This window comes from Cornus florida, unplaced genomic scaffold (assembly GCF_030987335.1).
Source record: "Cornus florida cultivar Cherokee Brave unplaced genomic scaffold, ASM3098733v1 CherokeeBrave_3.0.0_Hap2_Chr05, whole genome shotgun sequence".
NCBI classification, from domain to species: Eukaryota; Viridiplantae; Streptophyta; class Magnoliopsida; order Cornales; family Cornaceae; genus Cornus; species Cornus florida.
In genome coordinates this window covers 39662516-39674008 of record NW_026775575.1, presented here as the reverse complement: position 1 = coordinate 39674008, position 11493 = coordinate 39662516, and the positions used below count along the sequence as shown (strand labels likewise).

The following is an 11493-nucleotide window of genomic DNA, read 5'->3' as shown; positions in this document are numbered from 1 at the left end:
ATATAAAAACTCTATTTTCCTTCCTTCCAACCAAATAAAAAAAAAAATGTTACATTATCCATCATTTTTACTATTCATTCCATTTAACCAAATAAAAAATAAATAAATAAAAAAAATCAGGGGAAAAGGTTACGTACTCCAAAACTGAACACAATGCTCTAAATTGTGTGGACTTAAGAGATCAATCAATTTCACCATCCTTGCAAAGAGATTGCTCTAAATTGCAGTAATTGTGTGTGTTGTCTAGCCACTTACATTATGCAAAATGAATTTTATGCAAATATTATTGTGTGCATATTCCTCATTCAATTGTCAGAATTGCCCTTATCACATAAGGTCTCAACCATAAATTGACCCCATGAATTAACCATCTAGGATGCTTTGCAAAAATTTAATGTTTCTTTTCTAATTAAATTTATGAATAATGATAAGGAAACCGATACATTAAACCCATCTGACGTGTTTTTGCTCACCTCATCTACTTAAACAGTTTTCAAAAATAATTATTTAACACGTGATAAGAATAATCATCAAATTCGATACTAATTTGGTAATTCCTTTTCAGTTAACCTATCATTATTCTAAATTTATTTGTAAGTGATCTCTAGATCTACGTGGATTCAATTTGTTATCGAGTCTGGTGCAACTCCGTATTTTCCGCCAGAGGATTAGGTACAAACACCATTTCTTTCATTTCTTTTATAGTATATCGATGACTACTACTTAATTGTCAAATGTTTTTTTTAACCTTTGCATCAGGAATTCGGAAGTCTAACAGCGAAATAAGAAAATGTTGCATGGGAAGGAATTATTTTCACCATCTGCTTTAAGAGAGAAAGATACCACTAGGCCACAAGGTCCTTGGTGATGTTTCATCCAATGAACAAAGATGTTTTTACATGATAATAGTTAGCCTCGTCTCTGCCTTTTAATTCTCTCTAGGGCGCCGAGTGGGCCATCACCATCCTTATCAGCAGTATCATCTCCCTCTCCATCCTTCTCAGTCTCCTCCCTGTTCCGGACCAAGCCACCGAAAACTGCATCAGGGACGTCTTTTTGTGCAATCTCAATTTTTTCCTCATCTTCCGACTCACTTTCCTCTGGCAGCTCAATATCCTCGTGATTTGCTGCAGTCTGAGATTCCACTCCAGCACTCACAAACCCAACTTTCCTGCCACCATCTCCAGTAGTAGTTGGCTTACTGTTATTATTGGCTGAAGGCGCCAAATGCCGCTCTAGAGCAGCCATTTCATCTTCGGGAACCCCAGCCTTTTTCAATGTGTCCATCGCTTCGTCAACATTTTGCTTGCCATCCTTTTGCATCAAATACTCAGGAAGAATGAAGTGTGTCTGGAAGAAGGAGAATTAGTTAGAACTGAAATAACAATATGTAAGAAAAATGCAAACTATATGGATCTAACATCTTAATAGTCAAAACAATCAACTCAATTACATTCACAAAAACAATAAAACAGTGAGGAGTCCCCCACCACTGCAGGGTTAGGGAACGCAAGATACAGTCTTTCCAACACGGCCTAATCAAGGAACAATGGCTTAGAAAATTTTGAGAAAGCCGTTTGCTTGTTGCCAAACCCTTCGTCAATGGAATATTACAGAACGATCTAAGGAGGGTAATGTCTAGGACAAAATAATGTTGAAGATGGCCAGGACCACTCTTTACTTGCCAAGGTAAGATTTGCTTACCACTGGGAGTAATCTGACTGACTCTCTATTCTAAGGGAAAGGCGTGAAAGCTATTACTGTAATAGGATCGCCTCTGGATTCCGAAATTTCTTATGACTTAATTTGGAAGTTAAATTTGACTTAAATAGTTTCATTAGCTGCATGATAAACTGCTACACTATCAAAATAGAATCAACACACAGGAAAACTGCTACACTATCAAAATTCTCAAGTGAAGGTCAAATATGGGCATGATAAATAGAATCAACTTGATCAGAAAGAATAATTTGAAGAAGAAAAAAAGTGATAATACCTGGCTATAGCTCGCAGAAACACTCCGTTTAATTCGAAGCATTTCTCGGAAGGTGTCTTCATTTCCATGCTGCACCTCAAACTCGTGCCATTTGTTCCAGATATCAGGATCAGATCGTGGATCTGCAAACTGAGATGCATATACATATACTGCACGAGCACGATCAATTTCTCCAAGGCTCTTTTCCAGCTCAGCATATCTCATGCACATGGTCTTCACATCTTTCTCAGGAAGACCAGATTCTATTGCTTGCTCATATATCTCCCTTGTTTTTGGAACCCCAAAAATCTCAGCAGCACGAGCTATGTAAATCTCATACATGCTTAACTTTTCAGTGGCAGGGACAGCCTTTGTAGCTTGATCATAAACCCTCATGGCTCGCTTTGCTAGACCGTAGTCCTCCTCTAGTTTAGCATATTGTAGGTACAACGGCTTCACAGCTTCGGCAGGGGCCTGATAGACAATAAGTAGAGTAAAGACAATATTAAGTAAAGAAAGTAAAGTGTGTAATTTGCCAAATATATATATATATATAAAGACACACACATATATATCCATCATTCAACTCAAAAACACACTTATCAATGTTCCACGAATTCTTTTGGGATGGGCTAGTTTTTGGGTTAGCTTTTGGCTTTGTTGGCCTCTGGGCCTTTCAAACTTTTTTGTATATTCCTTTTTTCTGGTTAATAAAGTAGAATTACTGGGGAAAAAAAAAAAAAAAAAACCACAGATTGCAGAAAATATCTAAAGATCAATTTATTCCTCAGAAGAAATGAGAAGATTAGGAAGCCAAGAGGACCGTGACCAGTTAGAGAAGTGATTAATTTTTTAAAAAAAATCAGTAACACCGAGCAAAAATAAATAATCAAGCTCTGAAAGACGCACAATAAAACTGGTTTACACAGCATTTGAGATAATATTGTTTCTGCAATCATTTAGTGATGCTACAGCATTCCTTGTTATTCCCATAGAATTAGCTTATTAATGATAATTCTCTTGTTATGCCACTACTTTTAGATTACTTTGGCAATTTTGGCTCCTCAACCTTGCTGAGATAGCTCATCTGAAGGTTTAAAACTAAAATGGCTGTCAATACATGCAAATACAATTTTTTTATTTTGGGGACTACATGTGAAGACTCCTTGACCCCTCAGATTCCTCAAGCTATGGATCTTTAAGGATCTCAGCACTGAGAACAATTTTATAAATTATGTGCCATTACAGATTAGTTAATAATGAACTACTCAAATCATGTTACCAAGAGAATAATTCAGGTAGACTAATTAGGCAAGCAACCAGGAGAACATAAGAAACAGCCACACATGTAATGAAGGTTGTGTCACCCAAACTCTCCGTTTAAATCATCTGCAGAACATCTTAAATGATCCTCACTCGCTCATTTAAGTTCAAACCAAGTCTATGGAGGATATGGCCTTACCAAAGTTCTTCTAACCAGAGAATAATTGGTAAAAATGCTATAGCTTCGTAAAAGAATAAATGGGTTGGGATGGAGGAAAATGTGTTATTTGGAGATTAAGGTGGTGATTCTGCTGTTCATAACTAACAATCGACAACTGTTCAAGGAAAAGGAAGGATGAGGTGAAATGGGGACCCTGTGAAACAGGAGATCCAAATAATTAATATTAATTGGGGACTTGGATACTTGTTTTCCTTTTGATAAGGCATTTGGGCATCTAATCCATCAAACCTGGGATTCTTTGTGTGGCTGACAGCTCATATAAAGATCCTAACAGTTGGCAACTTGAAAATGAAGGGAAAGTATCCCATGAATTGCTTGTATATGTGCAAAGAATCAGGCAAGTCGGCAGATCTTCTCTTCCTGTAACGTGACAAGGGATATGCAGACTTTGGCTTTGTCCTTAGTTTGATATTTCTCCAGTTCTTCCTAGATATGTGCTGACTTGTTCTTCCAGTAGAGCAGAGGAATAGTAAAGAAGAAAGAATGACTCAATATGGAGTAAGTCGAATTAAAGATTTTGTCATAGTTTAATATTTTGAGAAATTTGTTAGTGAATCAATCTTCAATAGCTGTTTTTCATTTTATTAAACAAAAAATTGGATTCTTTCGTGAATACATAGGGGTTTGGATCGTCTTTATGTATTGGTGTTTGCTTTGTTAGTGGCACGTGTACACGGGTATGTGTCCTCATATGTGACTCTTAGTGATATAATTTATTACTTAAAAAAAAAAAGAAGAGACAGTTACAAAATACATGGAGTTCAAAATTGTGAATCATTTTATGCATTCATTGACTTAAAGTTCTCAATGGACGATGTTTTAAGTTTCAACTTATGTATATATATATATATATATATATATATATATATATATATATATTGTGTTTGAAGTTCCAATACAATCTCTTGTGTTGTCATTATCATCATCCTTGCCTTTTTTCCAAATGAATGGTATTGGCCACACAAATTCTATTATACGCCATGTCTCCTCTTATATTCAATTTAATCTCAAATACAGCTCAATAATGCAGATTGCAGACTTTATAAGCAGCTAATAAAATGGAGAGGAGGACAAAACACCAAGGTAACATTGATTACAATCAAAAGGATCAAGAAGGATGGTAATCTGAAAAGTACACCACCAAGAGAGCTCTATTAGCATCTCCTTTGCTTTCCAAATGGAAGGTTGAGGTTCAAATCCTCGTGAGGGATAGTTATGTCTCTCTGTGTGTGTGTGTCTTACCTACCCAATAATAATAATAACAATAATAAAAACAACAACAATAATCTAAGGAGTACATACCATTTCAACAGCATGCTCAAATAACTCCCTCGCACGTTCCAATTTTGATTTCCCATATCTTTTGACAAACTTGGAAAGATATGTGACCCATATGTCCTTTACATGCGGATATTTAAAAATCTTGACGCCTCGTTCATATACCTTGAAGGCATCCTCAAAGTATTTATGTTCCTAGAGAAATCAAAATAATGAAACATTAGTTCTCAGCCCACATAAACCAGAGACTCAGAGAGACAATAGCAAGACAGTGAAAGCCATGCCTTTACCTCCAAAAGCATTGCATAATTAATTATAATTTGTGGTGTGGCTATTCTAAGATCCAATATCCGCTCATAAACTGCTCGAGTTGACTCCAAATTACCAAGGCTTTCCTCCAAATCAACATAGAATGTCCAAAGCCTCAAGGACCTGTGCAGCTTTATCTGCACTGGTTCATTGCCATCAGCAGCCACTGTTGTGTAAAAAGATAGACCAAAGATCCAAAGGTTAGTTATGGTTTCATAAATGCCATATCAAATCAGATCCAACTTTTTTAAAATGAAACTTCTAACAAAATAGAAAAGGTGTGGTTAATTGCTTTATTTTCCCTTAAAGTTTCCAATGGGGCAACTTCAATACTAACAAATAAATTCATAATCTGAAATCATAATTTGCTAAACAATTAGTCTACCTCATATTTGATATAAAATACATCTATGTCACGAACCATAAGTGGGCCATATAGACGTGCCAATAAAACCAAATATCTGTTTTTAATAGTAGTTGAAGGCACATATACAGTTTTCTAGAAGCACATTGGTAAACTTAAAATGGACTTGTTGGTAAAATGAAAAAAGAAAGAAGAAATAAAAATAGAGCCACTACACATGATGACTATAAATGCGAATGATGTCATCTACTAATATCCAACAATAAGATTTAAAATACTCAAGGTATGCAATAACTTGATTTAAATACAATAGAATGGAACTCTTTTCAAATCTATGTACAAAGGACATCTCCAACTCCACAATTTCTGGAGCGGCATTTATGTGCCCCAGCCACTGCTTTAGCACAATCCCTAATTTTGCAATTAATAAATTCGAATGCCATGTTAAATATAATGAAAAATTCATGCAATGTCCTTACTCCTTACAATTTATAAGGTAAGAAAAAAATAACAGACTATTCCCCGTCAATCAGACATCCATAAACCCTTGGATATACACGGATAGAATCCCACAAAATTTAAAAAGAAAAAGAAAAAATGGAAAGGAAGAGGTTTGTTGACGTGGACTATAATATATAAAACTCAGGAAGAGAATAGTGAAATTGGATGAGAATATAGCGATAAACTTGGATGAAATCAAATTACAATAAACTGTAAAAGACAAGTAACCTGTTCGCGAGGACCGTAACCTATTATATAAGAATTTGTTCATTTGACATAGTTGAGACCTACAAGGTGCCTGAGCACAGGTGTGAAATGTAATTCAGTAGTTCATTGACACAGCATTATTTCATTAATAAAATCCCATAGTCCCATCTAAACAGAAAATTCAAACATCAGTAGAAGACTAGTTATGTTAGGAACTTAGCACATATTTCAATTCTACACAAATCCATAAACTGATAAAGAAAGCATCCATGCATGTCTTTACTTAGATAAAGAAAAAGACAGGTGTATAAGTTCATAGTTACATACTCAAATACATTATGTATATACACTTGTGAATATACAACTATATATAAGTAGCCAAGAAGAGAACTTCTCCCCTGCAGGCCCAATAAATTTGTCACGAACAACAAGGAAAAAGGAAAATCAGTTGAATAGAGGTCCAGAAAGCGGAAAGATTAAGCTTGCAAAAAGGATTTTGAAAATTGAAAAGAGGATGAAATTTGTCTTGAAGATAATGAATATTATTTGAGGGCAGTAATGCCAACAAACAAGGAATTGAATTCATGTAAAGGGTAAGTAAAAGTTGTGAACATATCCCCTTATCCCATGGACTATACTTCTAATTCTGTATAGAAAGGTGAAAGTTCATTCACTTCGAAATCCTCGTTTATAGGCCTTAAGTCTACCAGTAGCAGAAATATGCCACTTGTATTTTGGACCTGAAGACTCAAATGATTATCCGTTTATACACTGTCCCTTCTCTAAACATGTCGTTTTGGATTTGTGAGTTCATGCATTGGGAGATGCCTACTGTTAACACCTCATCTCATCTTATGGCCTGGACTATCTCTAAATTCCATAATGATTCTTTCAACAGTAAGGTAGCAAGCTGTTTACTTCTTTTGTGTGGCATATTTGGAAGGAAAGGAATTCTAGAGCTCATGATAATGTTTCCAATGCTCCAGAGATTGTTGCAAAGCAGGCTTTGTAGGAGGCCATGGACATCATGGGATGTACCATTTTAAGTAGGTTTTTTTCTTTTTTCTCTTCCAATGCTATTGGAAGTGGATGTTCTCATTAGTAGAGACTTTGAACTGAGAGGGTATGCCTTCTCTTATAGCCGTGTATTTCATTGATTATCCTTTGCAATAAAATCGTCATCACTTAGGAAAAAATATATATATGATAATACATTCAAACCAAATTTGGTGCGTACACTCGTCAAAAAAACAAATTTATCATGCTACCTCAGTTAGGAGAATGACAATAAACTCTAATATTGCACAAATTAACAAGGAAATAATTACCTCTCCTTTTGACCTCTACTGATGGCTCTGCCGTGGCTCGTCTCATAAGCTCCAGTGCCCCCTTAAAATTCTTGTGCTTCAGTTCCATCTCTGCCCATTCACACCAAATACTAGCCAGATTATCCACCGTTTTGTAGTTTACTTGTACAGCCTTATCAAAAATAACTCTTGCATTGACAATATCTTTGTGGCTTTCATATAACTTAGCAAAAGAAACCCACAGAGTATGAGGCTTCCCCACAGCTTTCATGGGATCAACAGTCCTCACTGCCTCGGTGTAGGTCAGAATTTGCCTCGTAGGATTACCCTCGAAAAGCTTTACTCGCCGGTGCCACTGTTCCACATTATGTGGGTTTTGTCGAAGAAGGACACTATTAGCCAGTTCTGGCCTCCTATCCATGAGATGTTCCAATCTTGCCAACCTCAAGTCGACATCTTTGTCATCACACAACCAGAATCTTTTAAGCTTCTCTTCAAGCTTGGCCACATTTAAGCGGTCATCTTCATCGTCATCCTCAACAGAACTTTTTTCACCGTCATTGTCCTCCTCACTCTCACTCATTTCATCCATCTTCAAAGCAAGCATACTCTCTTCAAACTGTGAGTAGGCATCAAAAATCACACTAAAATCCCTTACAGTAACCACTGTAGTCATGCCTTCCTCCAATATATCCCTTGCCTTCTCCACCAAGTTCCTCCTAATATAGTAATCTGCAAGTGAAGTCCAAAGCCGCCCAACCTCATCCGTGAACTTCCTAATTCCTCCGCGAATTATGGCATCCACATTCAAGCCTGAGACTTCCTTGGCATGCTGAGTGAGCAAATCACAAAGCTCAAGCCACAACCTGTGTTTCGTTTTTCCTTTTATGGAATAAAACCGGTCATCATTCAAAACCCCAGCTAATCTCTCAGATGCCTCTTGCCAAAGACACGAATTGACCAAAAATTCTATGAAATCTTCAATATGTGAAGGATCATATTTCAAATATCTTCGGTAAACCCTAAGTGAGGTCTCGATTGGGACACCCTTTTGGCTGACAAATACTAAATAGTGTTCCCAAATTCGATCGTGTTGGGTCACAGGCAGCGCACACAGAGCACGATCGAAAGTGCGGCGAGTGCGAGTGACCAACTTCTGATGGGTTAGGGTTTGTAAATACATGATCCAAATGCGAGGCATCTTGTGCATTGTGACAAGAGCTCTTTCAAAGGTGTTGTTGAGTGTTTGATACTGTGAGTGTGTGATGGGTAGGTTGCGAACGAGTTCGAGGCGTTCGCGGAGATAAGCGTACCAGAGCTTGTAGCTTCCAGGGAGGGCTTTGAGGGCTCGCTCGTAGATCGTGTGACGTTTCTTGAATTTCGCGTCGGTTCGAGCGATTAGGTAGCGCCACCATAGCTTCAAGCTGAAGGGATTTCGGAGGAGCTCTTCTTCGTAGAGGAGGTCTTCTTGACTTGGGTAGAGCTCTTGTGGTATTATTGACATGGCTACTTCGAAACCCTAAAATTCAAACTCTATAGAGGTTCCTAGCGACCGTGATCGTCCTTAGTAGGTTTGCCGGCGGAAGTGGTATCTCATCCTGAAAGGCTTGTTGGACAAAGGGAGAAAACTGCAATCCAGAGGGGACGGTATACATTGAGTGTGGCGACCTCGTGGGCGGGTGTGTGTGAGCGTGTGCAGGGGCACCGGTAGGCTACCACACTAAACGAGCTACATGTTCATAATTTCACATCGTCTCAGTGTGGATGGGGCAAGTGCTATATGTAGATTCAACACCTTTCTATGACACAACGCATTTTAAAGCCGTGATGGCCGTGAACCTATCTTAACTCTGTAGTTAAGCATGCTTAACTTGGAGTAGTACCAGGATGGGTGACCCCCTGGGGCCAGGGTGAGGATTGTTACAAATGGTATCAAAACCTGACCCAGTCGGAAGTGTGGCCAACGAGGACGTTGGGCCCCAAAGAGGGGGTGATTGTGGCGACCTTGTGGGCGGGAGCCTGTCAGCGTGTGCGGGGGCACCAGTAGGCTACCACACTGGGCGAGCTACAGGTACACAATCCCACATCGTCTGAGTGTGGACACAACGCGTTTTAAAGCCGTGATAGCCGTGAACCTATCAGAACTCTGTAGTTAAGCGCTTAACTTTGAAAACTAATTATTATATAAATTACTCTGCAAATTACTAGTAATTAAAAAGTATGCCGAAATTGATACACAGCAATATATATATATATTATCTTTCGAAAAAAAACAATATATATATATATATATTAAAAAATGAACAAGTATATTACCTGATAATTATATTTCCGTTTATAGATTAAATTTTTAATTATTAATATATATAATTATTTTTTATATAAAAACTTATAAAAGTGTAATATTTATTCATTCAACCAGTATGGTGTAAATATAAATTTTGTTGTGCGGTTTGAATTGTGAATGATTGAATTTGTGTAACAAATATACAAAACTGATAGTGGATCAATCTGATTAGAGAATACCAAACAAAAAATGATTTGATTATATTTAATTACTAACTTATATATGTTTATATTCTCCAGACTAGAGATATATATATATATATATATATATATATATATATTTACAACAATATTTAATAGGTTAGAGTTAATACAGATATTGTAATAGGTTAAGTAATACTTAACAGGCAAAAGAGCAAAAAAACACCTATTTACTGTACCATTGTAGTATAATGCACCTCCACCTCTAAACTATTTTTAAAGGCAAGTTGCCCCCTCAACTATTAAAAGTAAGCAAAATGTGCCTTTTAACGTCATCGGAGACAACTTTTCTACCGGCAGAGCAATACAATTACTAATTTATCCTTATTTATTAATTTATTATAAAAATATATATAATTCATGGATGTGAAATATTAACAATGCCCTCATATTTTTTATTTTGTTTTTTTCTTTCTTCAGTCTTCCCCACCTTCAACCATTGTGCACAACCTCCAACAAACAAAACCCACCACCGACAACCATCGGTTCTCTCCAAACCACAAGATATATCATAGAGAGAAGAAAATAGAACATCTTGACAGTAGCAGCTGCAGAGCAAAGGCCGAGCAGTGGCTTCGAATTAATTACGAAAATATCATCTTCCACAATATTTATCTTTCAAAGCCCGTCAAATCCTGATTTTTTAGACGGGATTTGAAACATGTTAGAAGGTATTTGAAATTCCATCATTTTTAAATCTCAATTTCAAATTCAAATCCCATCAAATTTACTATTCCAAAACCTGTGATTCTTCTAAAACACCCAAATTTGATCCTATCAAATCAAAACCACCATGGATTATATATGGAATCACCACCCAAGTTTGATATTACCAAAATCTGATCCTATGGCAAAATATTTGTGGATTGAATAATATTGAGAGAGTAGAGAAGATATATATGAAAGGTAAAACCCAATTCGTCGTGACGTTGACTCTAACAAAAGAAGCAGGTAAATTACCCATTTTTTTAAGAAGTTACCAATCATTCTCAAACAATTAATTATAAGCAAAATTATGTCATTTCCTCTTCGAATTGAGAACGATAAAGGTTTTCCTGCTTTAGTCGGAACAGAGATAATTGAAAACTAAACACTCATAGTACCCTAAATAAAAATCTCTAATAAAAAAAAAATTATAAAAATAAAATAAATAAAAAATCTAAATAACTAAAATTACTAAATTTTACCAAACCGTCCAACATCATTTTTGAGTTCATAGAATTATATGTTTGAGATTTAGGTAAATCATAGAACAGTCACAAATGTTCATTACAAGGCTCAAATCCCTCCTCACCTAAAGAGAATGCTATTTGTTTGCCAAAAGTTGTTAAGTTAGAACAACTTCAATGAGCTGTCAAATGGGTTGCCAATTTTAAAATATAGCGGTGGGTTTAACATAGACTCTCCAATGGGTTGCCAAAATATAGCTTTGCCAAATTTTGTGTCAAATATAACCCAAACTATAACTATTGCTATTGCTTCTGCCAAACTGATATTTGGG

At 36.4% G+C, this 11493-nt stretch overlaps 1 protein-coding gene across 1 annotated transcript; it reads right to left on the bottom strand.

Annotated features, from left to right (window-relative positions):
- Positions 1-783: 783 nt before the first annotated feature.
- On the bottom strand, positions 784-9091 carry LOC132306333 (uncharacterized). Its single transcript, XM_059803687.1, has 5 exons — positions 7467-9091; positions 5048-5232; positions 4782-4952; positions 1997-2449; positions 784-1350 (listed from the first exon to the last, which is right to left on the bottom strand). Exons 1-5 carry the CDS (start codon positions 8947-8949, stop codon positions 910-912), a joined length of 2733 nt encoding a protein of 910 aa, XP_059659670.1. The 5' UTR covers positions 8950-9091; the 3' UTR covers positions 784-909.
- Between the last annotated feature and the right edge of the window lie 2402 nt (positions 9092-11493).